Source organism: Panthera leo, chromosome B1 (assembly GCF_018350215.1).
Source record: "Panthera leo isolate Ple1 chromosome B1, P.leo_Ple1_pat1.1, whole genome shotgun sequence".
In the NCBI taxonomy this organism is placed as follows: domain Eukaryota; kingdom Metazoa; phylum Chordata; class Mammalia; order Carnivora; family Felidae; genus Panthera; species Panthera leo.
In genome coordinates this window covers 173,213,989-173,238,446 of record NC_056682.1, presented here as the reverse complement: position 1 = coordinate 173,238,446, position 24,458 = coordinate 173,213,989, and the positions used below count along the sequence as shown (strand labels likewise).

At 43.2% G+C, this 24,458-nt stretch overlaps 1 protein-coding gene across 5 annotated transcripts in view; it reads left to right on the top strand.

Moving 5' to 3' along the window:
- The window catches only part of TBC1D1 (TBC1 domain family member 1), a 215,468-nt gene that overhangs the window by 83,112 nt on the left and 107,898 nt on the right, over positions 1-24,458 (top strand). For all 5 annotated transcript variants that reach the window (XM_042936631.1, XM_042936632.1, XM_042936629.1 and 2 more), the window contains exons 2-5: positions 12,374-12,892; positions 15,979-16,068; positions 19,410-19,514; positions 20,499-20,631. In XM_042936631.1, coding sequence (XP_042792565.1) covers positions 12,374-12,892; positions 15,979-16,068; positions 19,410-19,514; positions 20,499-20,631 — 847 coding nt within the window. The remainder of the gene's footprint in view (positions 1-12,373; positions 12,893-15,978; positions 16,069-19,409; positions 19,515-20,498; positions 20,632-24,458) is intronic.

Genomic DNA, 24,458 nt, shown 5'->3' with positions numbered 1-24,458 from the left:
GGAACCTGGGGAATGGAGCAGAGGAGAAGTTTGAACTGGATCTAGAAGAATGGGCAGATGGTAGTGGAGAGTGGATGGAAGGACATTCTAGAATAAAGGCTTCTCTGCCTGTCTGAGGTTGTCACATGTGAGCTGTAGCCCAAATAAGTTTCCTGAAATGAGGATTCAGAGGCATTTGTCACATTTTCCCTCTTCTCCCAATGGTAGGGATAATATAAAATTTAGAGTAGAAAATAATTTTCCATCTGATATTAAACTGAATTGTCATATTCAGGGACTAGCTGGGCAGTAGATCACATTAGACTTAAATTGGATCTGGGTAATCTTTGACAAGAGTTGTAATCTTTTTATACTGATGAAGAATGTACATTATGTAGAAATTAATTCTGTAACTCTATGGACACTTGAGTTTTACCCAGTTAGAATTTGCTTTCCATATTGCTTTCCATATTGCCGTTTTAGTTCTCTTTGTAGAGTCTGATGGCTATGGCTTCTGGTGGAGCTTCCCCATCGCCAGTTGGATTTATGTTTGCACTGGAATGGCGTGCTGGTGTTGTTGCATTATTCATATATACAGTGCAAACACACTACAGCCCCGAGACAGATGCCTGGTGGTGGTGGTGATCTTGTCTTTGAGTTAGTTGTAGGTAGCTGGTTTCCCTTACCCGCTGGGCTTCCAGTAGTCCAAGAGCCCTTAACCTGGGATCTGAGGGGAGGCTGTCCGTGAACTGGGGAAAAAATTACATCTTTATTTTTACTAACTTCTTTCTAACTAAAATTTAACATTTTATTCAATTATTAACACAGTCATCAGATCCAGTAGCGTTAGCAGCTCCTGTGATGGTAACATCGACAAAACCAGTTATTTTCATATGGCATTATAATAGTTACACATTTCTAGAAAATACTCTGGATGCTTATCATTACTTTGAATTACAGCATTTATTTGACTTGCCTCTAGATCTTGTCAAATATGGGAATAAGCACATACTGTGTCATAATTATTTGGATTATTCCCTTTTAGTGTAATTAAGTTCTTTTGTATTCCCTTGTGTTCTATTTTGTGCATGTAAAAACTTTTTTCTGAGAAGGGCCCATAGGCTTCACCATGCGGTCAAGACAGAAATTTAGGAACCTCTCCTTTGGGGTGAATGCATTTGAGAGAAGAGCCTGCCAGCATTGGCTTTGGGAGGTGAGTTGGGAATGTGGGATGTTGATGGAAAGCTGGGGTGCTGGCTTTCACCCAAGACGTCTACTAATCCCATTACAGTCTTGCCTGTTGCTTTAGCCCACGGCAGTACACAGCTCAGCACGACTACAGCCCTCGTGCCATACACGTAGCTCATCGCAGCAACGAAAAGGTTAAACTTCGTTCTCTGTGGTCTTTGAAAAGAAATGCACTCAGTGATTTCCATCTGAAAATTCCCATCTGAAAATAAAAATAGCTTAGGCGTTTAAAGGGATTGGCCTTCAGCTGTCTAGAAAAATCTTATGATCCAAAAGGACTTAGTCCCGCTGTTTCCGGTTTACTATTTTTGCAGCATTTGTCCTCTGCAAATACTTGTTGCATGCATACGCTCGTACATCGTGTTAGAGATATTACAGAGTTATCATGGTTCTCTTCTAAGATCTGCTTGAGATAGTTCTCATCACTTAAAAACCTTGAAGTCCCTAAATTTTTATTTTCAATTGCCACCATTCGTTAAGCATTTATTGAGTACTTGCTCTGTGCCAGGCACCATCCCAGGCACTTTGGGCTGCATCAGTGAGCAAAACAGACAATAATTCACTCTTGGAGCAGATGTTCAGGCATTTGGTGTCCTATGCTCCGAAGTTTGCAGGCCTGTCCTGAACGCCAGAAAAACTGCTTGCCACCCACAGACCTGTGTGTTTTGTAGGTAGCAGTTTCCACGCTGTTCCTGTGGGTTGTTGTGCTCCCTCAGGTCTGGCTAAAGGAGGGGAAGGGAGTGTTCTGCTTTTTCAGCTCCATTTGAATCAGAGCATTCCTGCTTTTACACATGTGGGATTGCTGGAAGGTTGGAGGGTGGGGTGAGGTGGGGGAGAGTTGTGTTGCCTACTGGATGTTTGGAAAGATGATCAAATTTTTAATGTGTTTGGCATTATCTGTTGCTGGCTGGTATAGAATAAATCTTCGTCCGCTCTGTACTGAAAGGCCCTTGGCATAATAGCAAGCCCATTTCCTTTAGGTACTGTTGCTTTAGTTAAAAATTTTTTCAATTGGCTTAATACAACCATTTATTATGCATGCGATTTTGTGGGTAAGGGATTTGGGAGGGCTCCGCTGGGCTGTTTGTCTGCCTGGCTTCCTGTGGGGCAGCGAGGCACCCTCACTTCCAAGGTGGCGTCTTTGCTCAGGTGTCTGGTGTCTCAGTGGTCCTGTACTTCTCTTACTGTCCAGCTGGGGCTTCAAACCCCAGGGCTGCTTCAAGTGGCTCGGGCTCCTCAGGTACTGTCACTTTCCTGGGGAGCTGACCTTTTCTTTGTAAACATGGCAACGGCTAGCAATTATTGGGAGTGAATATGTGCCAGGCTTTATACTAACAACTGTTCCATTCATTGTTTAATTTTATCCTCAAAACAACCTCCAATTAGCTGGCAATACCTCATTGTGATAGAAGAAGAGTCCGAGGTTCTAAGAAGTGGGTGACCTGCTGAGACATGCACCTGAAGCTGCTGAGGTTGGGGGGCCCTATTTCAGCATTCCACTTACAGAATTGCCCTTAGGATCTGGCAGTGTAGCAGGTGCATGGCTGCAGCTGGGGCAGGAGTTAGGGCTGACTCTCTCCTCAGCCTTGTGACCTGCAGCTGTAAGAGTTTATCTCTGTCTTTTTAGGGGTTATTCTGTTTCACTTTCTGCTCCTAAAGAGCCCTTTCCCTCCAGTGGAATGCTTCTCTCTGGTCTAGTAAGCAATACTGGGTTCCTTCTCATCGTTTCCACCTCTCCTGCGCCCCCACTCACCTCCCGCTCACAACATGCACACAAACACCCAGCTACTCAAACAACAGCCAGAGCTCCAGGCAGTTTATGCAGAGGTTGGGATGTTCATCACACGTTTGCCAAAATGACGTATTATTGAGCAGAGTTTGTGACAGCTGACAGAGGCGCATTGGAATTGGATCCTGAGTAGGTTTAAATTTGCGTGTGTTTCTGTGTGTACAGCGTTTGCAGTGAATGGAATTGATGCTGAGGTTATCAGAAAGGAATGAGATGCTTCTCTGAGGGATGGCACGTCAGTGCAATATGTCCATGACGGTAGAAGTTAGTTGCAGAACACTGATCCTGTGCTCACGTTTGTTTGTTTGTTTGTTTTTGGTAAAGGAAATTAGCATTCTGTGTGCTCAAAGAACCACCTCCTGTCAGAAAAAAAACAAGCTGTTAACTGTGGATATTTCTGGGTTTGGGATTATACGGGCAACTTTAAGTGTTGCTGTATTTTCTTTTATATGGATGTGTATTAAACTTACTGGAAATAAAAGATGACTGCAGAATACATCCTGCTGCTGTGTTTAAAAAGGAGGCTGTATTACTGAGAAGTGGTTTTTCATGGTTTTTGAGGTTGACCCTTTCACACCTCAGCCTGGCCAGGTTGGCGATGGGGCCCAGCCCTGCCCTCAGCCCTTGGAAGGTGCAAGGTGTTCCTCTTCTCTGTTCCTTCTTCTCAGTAGGAGCCTGCTGATCTCCCAGTGGCTCACTTAGACCTCCATGTAATACGTATATGCATACTTTGTAAATTTCACCTCTTTTTAGTCCTGTTTCTGGTCCTTTTGTGTGTTATACATGAAGACCTCCGTGTAATATGTGTGTGCATACCTTGTAAATTTCTCTTTTTCGCTCCTGTTTCTGGTCCTTTTGTGTATCACATATGATTGCAGTCCTTTCTCGTTCAGCATGGCAGGGCGTGGAGAGGCATGGGAGTAATGTGTAATCAAGTCATTCACATGTGAAACCTACTTCGGCTCTTTCTGAACATTTTTTGATGTGATCTAAAATTTTATATATTCCCTTTTTTTATAGAGAAAAAAATGAGTCAGTTGGACTCCCTGAGCGTCTTTGGTGGCTGCTTTTATTCTAAGGGCAGAATTTTGGTAAATATTTAAATCTTCCTATTTGCTCTTAATAATTTGAAGTGCACTCCGTACTGAGAATTTGCATTTCTCTATCTTCCTACCCTCCTTAGCACCTCTCCTGTAGTGTTGGTGTTCTACTCGGTTTGGTCATTTGTGTATTTCTTATCCCCTCTGTCTAGATTGTAGGTTCCCTGAAGAATAGGATCTATGCGATTCATCCTTGTATTCACCATAGAATTTGGCATAGATTTTTATCTGGTAGGAGTGTGAACAGGACTCTTAATTGCAGATGACAGACACCCAGTGTAAAATGGCATAATCTAAAATTTATTGTCATAAGAATCCCAGTTGATTGCTTCAGGTATGGCTGGATCCAGGTCCTCAAACATCAGAACCATCATTCTCTCTTGCATTTTCTGCCTCCTTGTCTCTGTTTCACCTCCTCTGGAACTGTCTAGCATGGCTGTACTTGTGATGACACCAGCAATTCCAGGCTTAGTCCTCAGAATTCTAAGTCCAAAAGCAGGTTTCCTCAACCTGGGCAATACTTCATTTGGGGGAGGATAGTTCTTTGTTGTGGGGCTGTCCTGTGCCTGGTAGGATGCACAGCGGCATCCCTGGCCTCTACCTATCAGGTGCCGGTTATGTTACCCTCCGGTTGTGACAAACCAGTATCTCCAGACATTGCCAAATGTCTCCTGGGGGGCTTGTGGTGGGTAGAATTGCCCCTGATTGGAGAACCACTGGTCTAGAGCCACAGCATGTTTTTTTTTTTTTTTTTTTTCCATACCAGTTCCTTAAAATGCATGGGCCTAGTCCTGGTCTGGATTGGGTGACCAACCCTAAACTAATTATATGGTGGGGTGGGGTGATAGAATATGCTGGTTGGTTTAGTCTGGGGTTGCCAGTCCACTCATGAGGTGGGACTGGGACCTAACTGTGGGAATGAGAGATACTACTTATTATTAGGGGAGAGGGCACTGGATTCTACGTAGACAAAACAAACTTCCAAAGCAAAAACAACAACAACAACAACAACAACAACAACAACAACAACAACAACAAAACATGTGGACCACTGCAGGAACTGGGAAGTCTTTTTGAATTGAGAACGAAGTCTTGGGTAGTAAGAGGATGTGTCTTGGCATCAGGCAGGTGCTGTCCTGACTCTTCAGCTCATTAGCAGGGTAACTTTGGGCTAGTTTTTTTACCCTTTCTCAATCAAATTCTATTGTGCTTGTGAAAATACTATTTTTTCATAAAATTCCATTGATGTTATATGAACAGAATTATACATAAGTCGTGTACTCGGGGCCTTCAAAGTTTGAAAAATCTTGTACAGTCAACACCTGGATGAAGAAACCGAACAGCCCAGAAGCCCACAGGCCCACTCCCTGTCACTCCTCTAGAGATAATCACTATCCTGTCCTCTGTCTTCATAGTTTAGTTTTGCCTGTTTTTGAAATTTTGCAAAAGTGAATTTCTGCCATGTGCTTCTGTTATACCTGTTGTTTTCACTCAACATGACCGTTATGAATATTTACCTATGTTGTTACACATAGAATAGCTTGTTCATTCTCCCTCTACGTGTTTTTGATTATATGAATATAGCATATTTGTCATTGCTGTAGCTGGGCAATGTTCTGTCTCTAGTTTTTGACCGTTAGTAATGCTGTGACCATCCTTGCACTCATCTGTTGGTGAGTCAGGATGCATCGCTGCTTGGGGTGCCCTGGGCTGGGGTATCGGCTCCTGCACTAGGGCTTTTACTGCTTTTAACTGTCCTGAGATTCTCAAGGACTTTTGTTTTGAGGTATAAATGGGAACAGGTGGAAAGGCTTGTGGGTCTGTTGCCTGGTAGAGGGTCCATATCTCCTGTGTTTCGTCTAAGATTGATTTGGACATGAAAAGACAATACATGGGCACTTGCTAGCTTGAAAATCGGTTTTAATAAGTTCAATGTATTTGGTCGTGGATGATTTTAGGTAGAAGCAAACTGTAGTGGGGCCCAGTCCTCTAGCTGATTTTGCTGTTTTGTTTATAAATATACACTATATGACCAAATGTTCCTTTATTCATGATCTTGTCAGTGGCAGAATTTCCAAAGGGCATCATTTATAAAAACTGATTGTGGCATTCATCCTGGAGAAGGAACTGGAGCTTTGTTTAATGTTTTCTCTCAGTACATTTACATGTTTATAGTTCCTGCCTTGTAGAAAAGGGATCTCAGTGTCCCTTTTCAAAGCTTATGTGACATACATATTAACATTGGGTGATTGCTGTGATTAACTGCTAGTTTATTATATTTGTGTTTCTTAATCTTTGAGAGATTAAGTTAGTAAACTTTGATCAGAATTATAGAGTAGCATTTCTTATAGGACATTAACACATATGCATTTAAAGAGCTGAGACCTTGGAGATGTGGTGAATTTATTTGCAAATCAAATTTGTCCTTAAATGGTATAAATGGCTGGTCAAATATCTGTGTGGAGATTTTTTTGTTTGTTTGTTTGTCTTCACTAGTTTGTTCATGTCTGCTACAAGCATGGTATGGGGCTGTGCTGGTGGTCTGCTTCAATGCTGCTAAAGCACACAGCTCACCTAGGACCTTAATAGTCCATAGGTTTTGGGTATGATGGTGTGGGGGACAGGGTGAGGAGCGAGCATTTCTTACCTTGGGACATGAAGAAGGACGGTGACAGATACATCAGGGATTCTGCCCATCAGAGCTGCCCGGTGCTTCTGAACACTGCAGGTGCCGGGGCCCCACCTCCAAACAGGCTGCTTCATCCAGGCTGGGGTGGGGCTAGACATTGTTTTTTTTTTTTTTTTAAATCCTGAGTTGAGAACCAATGCATCAGCTGAAGAGGACTGGATTTTGAGGCCTTCTGTTCCCCAAGTTGAGCATTCAGTGATTTACTGCAATGATCTGCTAGTATTTATGCTAGCCAATCAAGACTTTTAAATATCGTTTTAGAAAATTTACAAAATAATTTCACAATCTAACAGTGATCCCTTCTCTTACTCTTCCTTGCTTACCTTCTCCACCCTCTTTCCTCAGCCCCTGCAGCCATTAAATCACTTATGTTGGTTTTTGTCTCATTGTTTTAAACATTTGTAGAAACTTGTTGGTTTGGTCAAAAGGTTGTAGTGAACCTTTCAAATGATTATTTTGGAGTAGGATGCTGGGTTTTGTGTTTGCAGAGACTTCTTTTCATGGGGTTTGAAAGCTAAGAGTTTGTCCAGTTTGCCATTTCAGAACTAGAGAAGCTGAATACTACCTCTGTTTTACACAGGAGGAAAGATCAAGACCCAAAGGACAGAAGGATGGGATGAATGAGGTGGGTGGCCCTGTGTTAGGGGCCATCGGTCATTAGCATTTCTTACGTGCCAGCTGCTTCCTCAGTCAGCTAATGAGCAAGTCTGATCTCTCAGGAAGACCGAACCCATGAGTCTGACCTTTGGGCTAATTGTAAGCATAAAGCAGGAGCTGGGGCCTTCACCGTGAGGCTCCATGACCGACAGGCAGATAAGAGAGGCCTCTACTCAGGACCGGCCTTGTCTAGCACACATTCAGCCGCTTTGCTCATGTTTGTATTCTAGCATCTGTCACATTGTACTGGAGATCATATATTTAGAGTGTCTCTTATTTCCTAGACTGTGAGCCTCTCAGGTCAGGAGGAGTCCTGTCTTATTATTCATTGTTGGAGTGTATTCACATCTCTGTGTTGACTCTAGTCTCAACAGGCCAAGCTGTTGGACAATATGAGTGTTCACGTATGTCTTATCTGGATGGTGTGGGACAGGTGTTTTATTCTCTTTAAATAATTTAAGTAGTGAGCACTCGTAAGAAGATATTTTCTTAAGTATTTTGTATAAAATTCAAGGCATATATGCTAGAGGAAGTACTTGGTTTAATTTAGTTTTCTTCCCCTATTTACCTTCTTTCTGACCAACAAATACAAAAAAACACTCATTACCGACAAAAATGAAACACAAGTCTGTTCCTTCTGGAAAATAATTATGCAGAATAATTTTCCTTTAGCATGTTGTTTTAACTTTTTGCAGTGAAAGGACATTTCATCCAAGGGACAAGGCACAGTGTGGCCTGCTGTATTTTTGCAGTTTGGGAAGGATTTAATGTTAAATAATAGGAAAAATTGCTAGAATTTTAAACACAAATATGGGCTTCTTCAGATTCAGTTAATACTTATTTGTTACTAGTTGGCAGCAAAACACAGGTATAAATGTAACGTGAAATGATTTTTCATTCCAAATATTGTTTTAGAAGCTCTTTCCTAAGTCCTTGTGAATAAAATTACACTTGCTATGTGTTTATCATCCTTTAAAATCCCTAAATCCTTACCAAAACAGTTGACCCAGATGTTTAAATGAGGACTTTATTTACGGAAGTGAATGTTTCTGACTGTCTTATACTATGGTTTTCTGGTGACTTCTAAAACAATACTCAAGCCTGCTGCAGAAACCATATATATATGTCGTGTTACCATGTGAATTCTGCATTTGTTACTGTGAATTCAGGAGAAAGTTGTGGTTGTGAAATAAGGTGCAGATTTACTTTAAGAAGGAGCTTTAGTATAAACTCAAATAGGCTGACAGAAGAGCAGTTTAAGAAATTTTATATCTAAACAGGGCCTTTTTTTTCATTGTTGGGGGATCATTTTAATTAACTTTTTTTGTTGTTGTGATTCCCAGTGTAAAAGGAAATAAAATCTCAAACCATTATTGAATTTATTGCAGTATGATGCTTTTCAGATTCTTGTTTTTACTGTAGTTAGCTTTGATTTACTCTGCTGCTGATCTGTGGTCAGAAATGACGTAGATATTACAGCTGTGGCTACGCTAAAAAAAGTATTTTTTAGATTGTATCAATGGAAGTAAACCCCACTGGCCTGGTGTATTTGCCCTAAAAGGGTCACTGTGTTTGCGGTCAATATTGTAATTTGAAGTATATGTTCTGATAGCCTGAAGTTTTACCTTGAGACCCTTTTCAGTTAAGTTTGTTTATTTTGGGGGTTAGAATTGGCATCCCCCCTTTATTTACTTTTACGTATCCCCAGCCACTGCTGACTCTCCACGGCCTCCTCTCCCTCGGTTGACATCTCTGATGTCATCCTTGACGGCTTCCCTTTCTCCTCCTCTGCCTTCACTCCCTCAGTTTCTTTGCATCTGAGACATCTGTGTAGCCTACGGTCCCATCCTTGCCTTCTTCCTTTGCTTCCCCTTTTTCTGTTCCCGGGGTGTCAGCCGCCGCTTGTACGTGAGCCGTTGACATCCCAGTCTACGTGTCCTGTCTTGAACTCCAGGCCTATTTGCCCAACTGCCCACTAGATGCCTTTACTCTCAAGCCCTCCTGCTGTCACTCAGCCTGTACGGAGGCCAAGCTCCTCCTGTCTCCTTCAACCTCCTCCCGTGTTCGCAGCCTGAGGCAGTCTCTCCAAGCCACCTGCTGTCTTTCATGCCCTCAACTCCCCCACCCAGATAGCTGCTGATTCTTGTGTGTGCGGTCTTCCAGAATCCTTTACCCGGCCTTGCTCTCGACTCCCATCTGCGTTCAGGCCCCCAGCAGACCCCATCTCAGGACTGTACACGTTCTGGCTAAAGATCCTTGGGCCCCACTCCCTGCCTGGGCAGGACTGGCCTGCTTCTGGACCCCTACCTCCTGGCATCAAGTGATACCTAGAAAAAGGTTTGGAAATAAAATGAGGTACATGACTCAGTTCCCTCCTGTAACAATTAACAGTGTAGGTGGGTCCAGGACAGAGTCACAAAGGATGGAGAATTCATGATTCATCACAAGTGGATGTTGTGCCTTCATTTCTCGAAAAGCGGTGCTCCAGACCTGTTGTGGTAAAGTGAACCACGGATTTACAAACTTACACACAAGTGGAGCCCATTTTTTATTTAAAAAGTCTCATATCTTACTTCTGGTGATTTTGAAACATTCGATTTGTAAGTGTTCACAATGTATTGCTGTATTATGCTGTATTATGTTTGGCGGTATTCTGTCAAATATTCTGAGATGGTTAGGCTCTTGTCAGGATCACAGTGATTCTTTTTAACCCAGTCCTCTCCTTCATACTCGTATTGCAACTCACCGGAGCAAGGAGGAGGGCTCTGGTCCTGGACTTAAAGCCCGCCTCGAGAGGATGGTGATTACTGTGTAGGAGAGAATGGCGGTCGGAAAAACTTCACAGCCTCAACCCTGACCGAGGTTGTGATGAGCTCCTCAGCCTCTTCTGAGCTTGTGAAGTGAGGGACCCCTGTCAGGTTCTCCACTCGGTGTCTTACTTGTGTCTGTGTTGTTTGCTACCGAGTCACCGTAAGTTCATGAGACTTCACACATTTTCTCTGTCCTTTGATTATATAATGAAAAACGCCATCACCTCAGAGGCAGTGGAAGGTCCAGCGTACAGAAATGAAGTTATTCTAACAAGCCTCAGAAGGCTGTGTAAGCTTTGACCTTTCTGTTCAGAGAGTAAGTTTAACAATGGGAAAGATTCATGTGACTCCTGACAAAATAATTTCATACACTTGCTCAGAAATGCGGCGAGGTTTTTTTACTGCAGGAATTGGCTGTTTTCCTTTGAAAATTCTTTGCCAAAATAACTTTGCCTGAAAAATCTTATAAGCTTTGTTTGTTTGTTTGTTTGTTTTGAGAGAAACTGAGGCTGTTTTTGCCAAGGGCCTGTAGTGACTCATTGGCAAAGGTGTGAATGGAACCTGGGCTTCCTCCCTCTCAGTCCTGTCGTCTTTCACATTAACCAGTGTTAAGGCTTCCGTGTGCTATGCGATTTGGCAATAGTGGCCTGTGCTACAGCACAAGCACATACTCGGTGCAAATAGAGGCTTGACATATGCTGCAATGTTGGCTTATTTAGTATCGTTTGGCTCTTATGCTTCAGGAATCAATTTTTAAAATATAGAATATACCTAGATCTATTTGAACTCCTTGCATGATAAAGTACCTTGGAAGGGTATATCATAATCTTTATGGCAGAGATTCCGTCTTTAAGATGTGCTTGACATGAAATCACAAAGAAAAGTCTTTGGAGCCATTGGGCCTTACGGGATATAAGCATACATTCTAAACCTGCAGCCATCTCCCTTTATTGTATGTGCTGATCTTTGACCTGAATTGTAACAGGCTTTTTGTTGTTGCTGTTCTCTCCTCTATAATGTTGTTGGAAGACATTGAGCCTATGGGTATTGGGCCTTAAATTGAATTTTCTTACATAGAAAAAAGGGAAAAAAATTGCTTTGGGGTTTAGGTCATAACAAAAACTAGGTCCTTCCTTAGCAAGATTGAATTCATGCCCGTCTTGTGTTAGTGTCGTGGCCATACTTCATCTAAGTGACCACACAGGTGCTTACTGTGGTTGCAGATTTATATCTGCTGCTGCTTTGAAGGCTCTTGTTGGCAGCTCACGATGAGAGGATGTTGCCGTGGGAATGATGATAGCACAGGAGACCCTTTTGTTCGTTCTCTTGATCGTGACTCTGCACTGAACCCAGAGGCTTGGAGTCTCCGTGGGAACAGGCCCCAGTGTGTTGCCATGATAATGATACAGCCTTGGTTACTCACTCCTTGGTTAAAACCTTCTAGCTCTGCAGTCAGCACTGCTCAACTGCGAGGAAGTATGGGACCGAGTAATACATTGTCAGCTGTCTTTGAAGAAAATAATGGTGTTGTGATTTGAAGAAGTACTTGATAAGATAATTGCCGTCCTCACTTGTCATGGTCATCCCACCCATTTATTGTGGAAGACACTCCAAGGTCTACCGCCATGAAATGCAGGAGAACGTTTTGGTGGAGCCACATCAGAGACAGATCTCTTTGGGAGGTGACAGCTGCCGCAGAGAGGACTGTGGCTTTGAAGAGGGACTAAGCCACGTTTGACTCCACGGCCACACTGGGTTGTGTGTCCGTGGGCTCGTCACTCAACCTTGTGGAGTGTTGTGGGCATGTCAGTCCCCTAGCGTAGGCCCTGGCACATAAGAGGTACTTCCTCAGTATTGTTCCTCTTTTCCTCTCTGAAAGTTGTGCGTCTCGTGGGAAGACATTTCCAGTCCCGGATTCCCCACGGATCCTACGTCAGTACCACGGAGTATGCAGTGGAGTGGTTGTGGAGAGCATAGCGTTGGTTCGTCGCATATTCCTGCCGTGTGTGTGTGTGTGTGTGTGTACACACACGTGCGTGCGCACCAGCGTGGGCATACCTACTACCGCATGTTCCAAGTAACACTCTTCCTTTCTTGGCAGGTGCCTGAGATCATCAGCTCCATCCGACAGGCCGGGAAGATTGCCCGCCAGGAGGAGCTGCATTGCCCGTCTGAGTTCGATGAGACGTTTGCCAAGAAGTTTGAGGTGCTCTTCTGTGGCCGGGTGACAGTGGCTCACAAGAAGGCCCCTCCGGCCCTGATCGACGAGTGCATCGAGAAGTTCAATCACGTCAGCTGCAGCAGGAAAGCCGAATTTGACTTGGTCTCCCAGGATTCTGAAACCCCAAATCCTGTGGGAGGGCTTTCCTTCACGGATAAGTTCCGATCTGTGCTCCAGCCGGTGGGGAATGGGGAGCAGGGCGGGAGGCCCATGCGCAAATCCTTCTCCCAGCCCGGCCTGCGCTCTTTGGCCTTTAAGAAGGAATTTCAAGATGGAAGCCTTCGAAGTAGTAGTCTCTTCAGGTCCTTTGAGGAAAACGACATTGAGAACCACCTAATTAGCGGGCACAATATTGTGCAGCCGACAGATATTGAGGAAAATCGAACTATGCTCTTCACGGTAAAATATCATCAAACCCCGGGCTCATCCCCAGTGTGAGATACACGTTCAAAAGAAATCTTTATGGAGAATGGATTCTTAGTAAATTGCTTTTGGATTTATGTGTGAATCTAATTTTAGAGCAAATAATCCTTTTCTCAGGATAAAATCCTTTAGTTTTAGACCTTTAAAATCATCGTTGGAGGGGCGCCTGGGTGGCTCAGTTGGTTGAGCATCTCACTTTGGCTCAGGTCATGATCTCACATTTTGTGAGTTCGAGCCCCATGTCCGGCACTGTGCTGACGGCTCAGAGCCTGCTTCGGATTCTATGTCTCCCTCTCTCTCTGCCCCTCCTCTGTGCTCTCTCTCTCTCTCTCAAAACAAACGTTAAAAAAGATACATATAAAATTATAGTTGGAAACCTAAAGAGAATCAATCATTTTTTGTTTTAAGTTTATTTGAGAGAGAGAGCACAGTGGGGAAAGAGCAGAGAGAGAGAGAGAGAGAGAGAGACCGGGAGAGAGAGAGAATCCTAAGCAGGCTCTGCACCACCAGCACAGAGCCCAGTGTAGGGCTTGAACTCATGAACCATGAGATCATGACCTGAGCCAAAGTCAAACGCTTAACCGACTGGTATGTTCTTATCTCTACCCACTCCCCACCCTCTTGGTTGAAGGGTACCTTTTCAATGGAAGGAACAGGTGACACATGTAAGAGACTCCAAAAGAATTTTTTAAAAATCTACATTAATTTCAAGAAATATATTTCAACAAAATCTTTTAATTGGAAATTACTCCCTCTTTACTGTTTCTGTTAAATTATAAAATATTTATCCTTTGTTAATCAGAGTAATTGGTTTGGGGAGAACATGATATTTAAAATTTATACCCAAACTGAAATAATAGTTTAGCCAACTGCTTACTCCCTTGTTTTCTAGAAGAGGTTTGGTAAACTAATAGACAAGTACCAGAAAAGGAAATGGATAGGGAAGCTGTCCTCGGCTTGGGATTCCTGGGTTCCGTGCTGCTCTGGGCTCTTCTGTATGGGCTTGCCCTCCTTGGGAGTCTCTGGGTCTGAGCTGACGGGACTCAGGGCTGTCCCATCAGGGAGCTGGCCTCTGATGGTACAGGGAACTGATTGTTCTCAGCCCCCTTCTAGAATGTCACGACTGATATTCTAGTGAGAGCAAAATTACCGTAAGTGTAATGTTTTTGTGCCTAACTCAGCGCAGTGAGATGGCCGACAGGTAAGGAGGCTGCCACTTAGGCTAATGGGTTGTTGGATGTAAGCAGGTTTAAGATGAAGACGATGTGTCAGTGGGTAAATAGGGCTGTTTTCATTGTTAACCAGTGTACTGAAAAGAGCTATGTTGGTATTCAGGCTTTTGCATCTTAGTCTGTGATCTGTATTTAAAAAGATAGTGGTGTCATTGTGAAAGCTACTCAGCGCATGTATTTTCAAGTACTTAGTGTGTGACTGCTGTGTGTAGGGTCCCTTTCAGAATGCTAGAAGTCACAGCAGTGAATAGGGCAGGCATGGTCTCTGCCCACATGGAAGTTAGATTCCAGTAAGGGGGACTGACAACCGATTGTACAAGTAATGGCCTCATTACAGTTGTGATAAATGCCACAAAGGAGAAGGAAGTAGAGGATGCTGTGAGAATATCTGAGGATTCCAGGAAGGCTGCTTGGAGGAAGTGATTTTCCACTGAGCAGAGGTTCAGTGTGGCCAACTAGATACTCTTCTAGTAGGAGTATCATGAATTCAGGGAGCAGCAAATGAGAAGGTCCTTGAGGCAGGGATGGGTTGTGGCAACACAGTCCTCTGCTATAATGGCGTTTATTGTGCTGACCCAAAGCTGTAAGGCAGTGTTAACATATGCTAATACTCTAACTTTATTTTTTTTAATTTGTTTAAGTTTATTTATTTATTTTGAGAGAGAGAGAGAGAGAGCGAGCGTGTGCGTGAGTGAACTATGGAGGGGCAGAGGGAGACAGGGAGAGAGAGAATCCTAACCTGAGGATCCTAATCCTGACCTGAGACTAAGTCAGATGCTTAACCAACTGAGCCACCCAGGAGGCCCTAATGCTCTAACTTTAAAAAGTCAAGTAAGTGGTATTTGAACGCCTAACAAATAGTATGTATTCAACCATGGTAGCTTATTTTAACAGTAATTCTAAAAGACTTTGCAGTTAAAAAAAAAAATGTCATTAGAAAGTGTTTTGGAAGTTTCAAAAGAGAACCCTTTCTGGAAGATTCGCTTTTATAGACACCTCACTTCTTTTTTTTTTTTTTTTTTTTTAATTTTTTTTTCAACGTTTTTTTATTTATTTTTGGGACAGAGAGAGACAGAGCATGAACGGGGGAGGGGCAGAGAGAGAAGGAGACACAGAATCGGAAAGAGGCTCCAGGCTCCGAGCTGTCAGCCCAGAGCCTGACGCGGGGCTCGAACTCACGGACCGCGAGATCGTGACCTGGCTGAAGTCGGACGCTTAACTGACTGCGCCACCCAGGCGCCCCTAGACACCTCACTTCTTACAAAGGGGAGATGTGGCATCTGAGGTTTGGTTGCTAACTTTTGGATATTTGGTTCTTTCATCTCAAAAGAAGACTGCTTTAGGGCGCCTGGGTGGCTCAGTCAGCTAAGCATCCGACTTTGGCTCAGGTCACGATCTCACGGTTTGTGAGTTCGAGCCCCGCATCGGGCTCTGTGCCGACAGTTCAGAGCCTGGAGCCTGCTTCCGATTCTGTGTCTCCCTCTCTCTCTGCCCCTCCCCCACTCATGCTCTGCCTCTCTCTCTCTCTCTCTCTCTGTTTCTCTCAAAGATAAATAAACATTAAAAAAAAGAAGACCGCTGCCTTACACAGGTGGATGTACTCACACACGTGAGGTGCTGCCTGAAATCCCCAGGGTAAACCGGAGCCCCGGGAGCTGTTCATCCTCTGCAGTGAACTTGCAACTTGAACTTGCAGTGAACTTGAACCTTAGAAGAGCTTGCCCCTCTTCTTCTGCATTTCCATAGGTCACAACACGAGAATGTTTGTATGATAAATTTGAGTTCAATTTTCATGAAAAACTGGTTTCTTTTTTTTTTTTGTCTTTTAAGATTGGCCAGTCTGAAGTTTACCTCATCAGTCCTGACACCAAAAAAATAGCATTGGAGAAAAACTTTAAGGAAATATCCTTTTGCTCTCAGGTAAATGGAGATGGGTTGTTGGTTCATTTGCGTTTGAATTTTTAATGAATTCTTTTATTATCTGTCATTCAACAGAAGTGCTAAAAGTTTGCAAGATGTACACTTTCTGGGTGTACTTGATTTGTGATCTTGCATTTCTTCTTCAATTTGGTGTATTAAGGCAAAATTTACATATAATTTTGAAGTTAAGTTTGCTGTCAGCAACGGTAATCTGGAGAGAATACATCTACTTTTCTTTTTTCAATTATTGGTGGTAACATTCTGTAGTCACAATTTCCAGATGTGTGTGTGCGTGTTTTACTATATGTATTCATATATATACATGTAAATGTTTTTAAATAGGTGCTCATTTCTACTGTATAAAAAATTCTTCACTTCTTTTGGGTGCCAGTCATTATTTCTTCTTCTTTGAATTAGTGATTATCTTTAAGGATGTTTTCCTCAGAATACAATGCCTACTTGATTCTTTCTTGATAGTCTCCCTAGGCGTGTTTCATAGAGAGATTCTGGAGAATCAGTTATAATAAGCTATGTCAGTTGTACTCAGGATCTTCCTAACAAATACGAGGTCATTTAAAGTCATTGTTTGGCTATTTTTTTAAAAAGTCCGGCTTCTCATTTCCTCACTTCCATTTTCTCATAACTAGATGTAACAAAAATCTCATTGCTGGTTTATAACATGATCTACATAAAAAAAATTTCTCTTTCGAACCCTTTTCCCAAAATGTGAAAATAAAGAATGTTCCTTTTGTAGTTGGATAGGGAACCATTTGCAAAATAAATTTTTCCAAATCCTCTTCCCCAGAGAATTAATGCCTGGCATGTGTTTACCTTGCTGTTGGGGAGCATTGATTGAGATATGTCAGTGATTGCCCATTTATTGGAAAATGTTCAGCCTGAGATTATCCACAGAATTTAATCTCAATTTGCTGCTATTTCTATTGAAATGTTAATGTTTAAGGTTTGCTTTTTCGTATGACAGTTTTATTATTTCCTAAAGGGTGCAGCTTACAAGTTTACATGACGACCCGAACTTCAAGTTCATAGCGCTTGTATCTCTGCATGCTGGTGCTTTCTGAAGATACTCACGTATTAATAATTATGCTCTAGGTCTTATCTGTATCAAGGTGCCTCTTAGCTGATACTTTCAAAACAAGTTTACATATTTATTCAGAAGAGCTCTTGAGAAACAATAGTGTACAACCCTGACCTTAATATCTTACATTTAAAAGCCTCTCTACTCTCTGTGTGTACGCTTTGTGACTCATTCTTAATACCAGTGAAGTACTTGTGTTTTAGGAGTACAAGTGTGTTTTAAAACTTTTTTTTTAACCTCTGTGACTGTGTTTGCATGTGTGCATGTGCTCATGTAGTTGTGTTTCTTCATTAATCTCTTATCTACTTTGGATTTTTGAAGTAGTTTTTCTTTAATACCTAAGAAAAGTTCTCTTTCTGTGTCCACTTTTCTGCACTTCCTTTTAGTACTAAAATGAACATTAAAAACTCTGGTTTTCAGTTGTTCTTGTATTATAGGGGTAATCAGAATAACATTTTAGGAGAACACTGTTAATCTTCATATTTGAGAGATGTTTTTAGATATTTAAAATATCTGAGAAAATCGTCTGGAACCACAAAAGGCCCCAAATAGCCAAGGCAATCTTGAGAACAACAAAGCTGGAGGTATCACAATTCCAGATATTAAGATAGACTACAGACTTGTAGTAATCAAAACAGTATGGTCCTGGCACAAAAATGGACCCATGGATCAGTGAAATAGAATAGAAAGCCCAGAAATAAACCCATAATCATATGGTCAATTAGTCTGTGACAAAGGAGGCAAGAGTATACAGTGGGGAAAAGGCCATCTGCTCAACAGTGGCCCTGGGAGAACTGGACAGCTACATGCAAGAGAAGGACACTGGACCACTTGCTTATACGATACACAAAAATAAACTCAAAATGGAACAAAGGCCCTAAATGTGAGGCATGAAGCCATGAAACTCCTAGAAGAAAACATAGGCAGTAATTTCTTTGACATTGGCTATTGCAGAATTTTCCAGGTATCTCCTCCAGCAAGAGAAACAAAAGCAAAAATAAACTTTTGGCATTAAACCAAAATAAAAAGCTTTTACATAGAGAGGGAGACCAACACCAAAATGAAAAAAGCAGCTTACTGAATGAGAGACGATATTTGCAAATGATATATCCCGTGAAGAGTTAATATGCAAAATAGGTAAAATACTTAACACAACTCAACACCAGAAAAACAAATAATCTAATTGAAAAACAGGCAGAGGAGCTGAATAGACATTTTCCCAAAGAAGATATACAGAGATCCAACAGGCACATGAAAAGATGCTCAGTATCACAGTCATCAGGGAAATGCACATCAGAATCTCAGTGAGTTATCCCCTTACACCTGTTAGAATGGCTAAAATAAAAAAGACAAGAAACAAGTGTTGGCAAGGATGTGGAGAAAAAGGAACCCTTGGTACCCTGCTGGTGGGAATGTAAATTGGTGCAGCCATGGTGGAAAACAGTATGGAGGTTCCTCAAAACATTAAAAATAGAACTACCATGTGATCCAGTAATTCCACTACTGGGTATTTATCCAAAGAAACAAAAACACTAATTCAAAAAGATAGGTGTATTCCTATTTTTATTGCAGCTTTATTTATATAGTAGCTAAGATATGGAAGCAATCCAAGTGTGCATAAATGAATGAATAAAGAAGATGTACACACACACACACACACACACACACACACACACACACACTGGAATATTACACAGCAATGAAAAGGATGGAGCTCTTGCCATTTGTGACAACATGGATGGACCTAGAGGGTATTATGCTGAGGGAAATAAGTCCAAGAAAAACAAATACCACATGACTTGACTTATATGTGGAATCTAAAAAACAAATGAGTAAACAAAAAGCAGAACTAGACCCAAATATGCAGAGAACAAACTGATGATTGCCAGAGGGGAGAGGAGTCGGGGATACAGGCTTTCGGTTGTGGAATGCATAAGTCCCAGGCGTGGAAGGTACAGCTAAGGGAGTATAGTCAGGGGTATCCTAATCGCACTGGATGGTGACAGATGGTAGCTACACTGGTGGTGAGCATAGCATAACATGCAGACTGATCCAATTACTGCATCGTACACCTGACACTAATGTAACGTTTGGTATCAACTGTGCTTCAAAAAATCTGAGAAACTAATTTTATAGTGCTCCGGTCAGTCAGACTGTGCTGTGTCAGTCTTAAGTTGCCCTCTGACAGTTGTGCGTCTTGTGGATACAGCTCAATGTTCCTTCCTCTTTTCCCTGCCTTCAACAGGGTATTAGACACGTGGACCATTTCGGGTTTATCTGCCGGGAGGCTTCAGGGGGCGGAGGCTTTCATTTCGTCTGTTACGTGTTTCAGTGCACAAATGAGGCTCTGGTAAGTGCGACTGAGAGTTCTCCCCTGGAAACCTTATTCATGTGGAATTTCAACCTCACTGATTTTTTCTTCCCTTAGCAAACCATATAGCTTCATCAGTGTGTCATCATTTGGCTTCAGTTATTCATCATGACTATTCAACAATTAGCTAGTATACATACAAGACTTATTTGGGCATGTGTCTTCAATTTTCATTGTTTTTGTGGAATCTGCTCACTTTGCCCTCTGGCCCAGCGTTAAAAAATGTCATTTTGGATTTTTGGTCCAGAGGAGTTGGCTTTTTTGTCAGTATTTAATTTGTGGTTTTAGTTTTTACCTTAGCTCATTTAAGCGTTTTGAACATCTAGGTAGTGTTTTTAAGACTATAATCCTAGCAGATATTACGATAATGACTATGTTTGTCAGTGATTAGTGGTCCCCCCCCAAATCTTCAAATACCCAGTCTTTGCAGAGTCCTGAAATCTCAGCCCACTCATCTTTTTTTTAAAGTTATTTATTTATTTTGAGTTTATTTATTTATTTTTTAAGTTATGTCTTTATTTATTCATTCATTCATCCTTCCATCCATCCATCTATCCCTCCCTCCCTGCGGAGGAGGAGCAGAGAAAGAGAGAATCCCAAGCAGGCTCTGCAATGTCATCACAGAACCTGACGTGACGCTCCAAATCACAAACTATGAGATCATGCCCTGAGCCAAGTCGGAGGCTTAACCAACTGAGCCACCCAGGCACCCCGCAGCCCCACTCATCTTTTTGTTGTTGTTGTTTATTTTTGAGAGAGAGCGTGAACAGGGGAGGGGCAGAGGGAGAGACAAAATCTGAAGCAGGCTCCAGGCTGTCAGTGCAGAGCCTGACGTGGGGCTCGAACCCACAAACTGTGAGATCATGACCTGAGCCAAAGTCTGACGCTCAACCGACTGTGCCACCCAGGGGCCCCAGCTCCACTCATCTTAAATGGGCTTTTTGCTATCTTCTCTCTGATCAGGTTGATGAGATTATGATGACCCTGAAGCAGGCTTTCACTGTGGCTGCGGTGCAGCAGACGGCTAAAACACCTGCCCAGCTGTGTGAGGGCTGCCCCTTGCAGGGCCTGCACAAGCTGTGTGAGCGGATAGAGGGTGAGTAGGGGCCCCCTTCAAGCCTTAACATTTCGGGACTTAAAGGTCCCAGGAAAACCTTAGGCAATCTGCATTCCTTGAAAGATTCTGCCTGAGGCTCATGTTAGTTACAGGGATTACAGGTGAACTGTCAGTATGCTGAGGGTGTCTTCTGTACTGTGCTAGGTGCTCAGGATTTGAAGATAAACATCCACTCCCCAGTCTACCATCGCCCCTCTAAGGGGCTCTGAGTAGAGAGCCAGAAGCTGCATACCGGCTGCATGGCATTTATCAAGGTTGTGCGTGATCAGCCCTATTGGCTGCTGTGAAGAGATCTAGTTAAGATATGAGCTGAAGAATTTCCACCGAGTGTTTCAATTACAAGGTCATCAGTAACCTCTGCCAGAACAGTTTTCATGGAGTGAAGGGGGCAGAAGGAGGGTTGCAGTTGAGCTGAAGGGAAAGAGTAAAAAGGACTGAGTGTGGATGATAGGACGATAGTTTCTAGAAATTTGGTGTCAGGAGAAACTGTGGTAAATGTTACCATTTGCAGCTGATATTTGTTGAGCATTTAAGGTGTGCCAGGCACTGTGCGAGGTGCTGTAACTTGCACTGTTACCAGTTTGATCTTTAGCGCATTGTGGGAGGAAAGGGGATTGGTCGTATGCACATTTTAGGGGGAAGTAAATCAAGAATGAGTGAAGTGTAAGGGTAAACTAGTGTGTGAGTCCGGGAGTCCTCCTGCGAGGGAAAGCCCTCCCTGTTACCTGCCCCTCAGCTGCACCTCAGGAGAAGGCTGTGCGGGGGCGGGGGGGGGGGGGGGGGGGGGTGGGCGCGGAGAGCCAGCTGACCCAGCTTTGTGCAGCTGGGGAGGTTTCAGCACATCCAGAGCCACAAGGGCCAGGTGGGTCAGAGTGGAACAGATGAGACCCTTCCTGAACGAGAGAGGGAATCTTCCTCAGGTGGGAAGAAAGATGCTCCATTTCTGGGCCTGCGGTGAGGGGGAGGCGAGGGGCAGAGAACAAGGTAAGCCTCTGATGATGATCCTCTGAGGGAACCTGCCATTGAAGTGGTTCATTTCCCCTCTCTCCTTGCTTTTGCATTTTTTTCCATTTATAGGAGGATTTCTAAAACTTTGTGTGCGATTCTGAGGGGAGTCACAGGATTTAAACGGCCTATGTTTTTGTAAGCATCAAAACAGATGTGATAATTTCCTATGTCTCTAGAATACTTCTTTGTTTTATTTTTATTTTTGAGAGAGAGCATGATCCGGGGAAAAGGGGCGGAGGGGGGGAGAGAGAGAGAATCCCAAGCAGGCTCCACACTCAGCGCGGAGCCTGATGCGGGGCTTGATCCCACAACGCTGGGATCATGACCTGAGCCGAAATCAAGCATCAGACACTCAACCGACTGAGCCATCCAGGCGCCCCTAGAATACTCCTAATAAGCGTTACTTGTGTAGAGAAGAACACAATTGCTATTTAGATTTCATTTCCCTTTTTGCATAATTGTGGTGAAAGTACATGTGATCTAAAACTGACCATTTTAGCCTTTTTAAAGTGTACAGTTCAGTGGCATTGAGTAGATTCACGTTGTTATGTGGTCATTGCCGACTTCTGTGTCTGGAGCTTTGTCATCTTTCCAAGTGGAGAATCAACTGAAGTGTAACTCCCTCTCCCCCTCCCCTGGTCCCTGGCCACCACCACTCTACTTCTATCTCTGTGAATGTGATGGCCCTAGTGCATCATCTGAGTGGACTCATGCTTCCTTTTGTCACTGGCTTATTTAGCATAACGTCTCCTAGGTTTATTCACGTTGTAGCGTATGTTAGGATTTTATAGCATTTTAAGGCTGACTAGTAATACATTTTGTGTCTATACCACATTTATCTATTCATCTGTCCATAGACGTTTGAGTTGTTTTCACCTTTTGGCTGTTGTGAGTGATGTTGCTCTCAAGTTGGTGTGCAAGTATCTGTTCATGTTCCTGCTTTCAATTCTTTTGGGAATATACCCACATGTGGAATTGCTGGATCATATGGTAATTACACATTTAATTTTTTGAGGAACTGCCGTTATATTTTCCACAGTGGCTGCACCGTCGTGCACTCCCATTAGTAGTGCACAGGGTTCCAGCTTCTCCACATCCTTGCCCACGTGTGTTACTTTCTTTAGGATAACCATCCAGTGGGTGTGAAGTGGTATTTGACTTCCCTTTTTAAGTGAGATGGATTGACAGTTATCATCTTAAGTTTCCAAGATTCGTTTACAGACATTGTAGTGCTCTTTAAAATAAATCAAAATGATTAATATTTTCAACTGTGCTTTCCTAGTTGCTACTGTTTCCTGACATTATGCAAAATAGAGCTGGAAATGAGAAAAGTTGTGCTTTACCTAGAGATCTCATCTGAAAGGATCCCTAACCCTTCCCTTAGTGGTTGTCAAGATAACGTAAACGATGACAGAAATGTCCCTTGAGAGCTTATTAAGAAGCCAACAAGGACTCTGGCCCTGAAGATAAAGCAGACCGAGATCTGCAGGAGCTGGAAGGATTCCAGAGTTACACCTGATAAATCTTTCTGTGGTCTGGCCTAGCTTTCAGAAAGTGAGAGCTGAAAAGTTTCGTCAAGGTAGGCATTTTGCTGCTGTGGTGTTGGAATTATTATTTAATTCGTCTTTTTTACCTGATAAAATCCAAGCAAAGCAGAGAGCTCTGCTCATGCAAAAACATCTCAGTAGCACAGGTAGAAGGCTGGGAGGCTGTGTAGTGCGTACCCTGGTGGGAAGCATTTCTTAAGTATAGATGACACAGCGTTACAGGCATCCTTAGGCGGGAGATGCTTTTAGGAACACTTGGAAGCCTGTGCTTTTTGCTATATTGTGTTCCTAATAAGTAGAATGAAGCGGTTTATTAAAGCTCCTTGTAGGTTCCCGTAAGAGTAGTTCTCATAGGAAGTCAGGCTCTGGCCGAGCACTCTTCACGGACCAGTGACGTGGCCACAAGAAGAAGGACTTAAAAGGCTGCTTTCTTGATCGGTTGAAATCGTCAGTCTGTGCCCCGGGATTTCGGCAAGAATACGTACGCTGTGCACACCAACCACGGCGGGCGCGCCGCTCACGTCGTGTAAGCGGGTCTGGGTTGGAACTCCACACGAGTCCTAGTGGTGCGGATCTAGCATTTTGTGCATTTTAAAGTTGAGCGGAGCGTTTTGGGAATTGCTAGACTGAATTGTGTGTTCACCGAAAAGGAAAAAAGGTTGAACTGAGGTTTTCCTTTGCTGTCCAGATTTGCCTCTGGCAAAGCAAAGTCATTCATCAGACCTCCCTTAATAAGAGCCTTTTCTGCGTCAGCAGTGTGAAAGTGGCCTCACTAACAACCAGGCCGGGGGGATCGTAGCTTTCGAATGCCCTGGACTCTGGTTCCCTGTTTCTGTGTTGTTCCTCGTGTCCGTTTAACCCAGTAAAGCCTTGTAGCATCGTGTCGAGGGTGCCACGTTCGTGCTGCTGGAACCACCCGGGGCAGCGCAAGGTGTTGAGAAGCCATGTGGAAAGTGTGCTGTGAATATGGGGTAGACAGCCAGGCACCGGGGCCTGCGTGCGTGAGAAACCTCACCTCTGGTTTGATGTGGGGCATGTACTGAGGCATCCTGGATGCAAGGATAAAACTTGTTAAGGCATCTCTTCATACCTGCTGAATGTGAATAGTCTGTGTTGCTGCCCAGTTGTTATAAGTGTGGACTTAGTCTCTCATATAATTAGTTGAATTCTTCGTGGAGCCCAGGGGCTCCCTCTGCGTGTGAGTGTCTCATCGGACAATCCACGTTTTTCCAAAATAGGATGCTTACATTG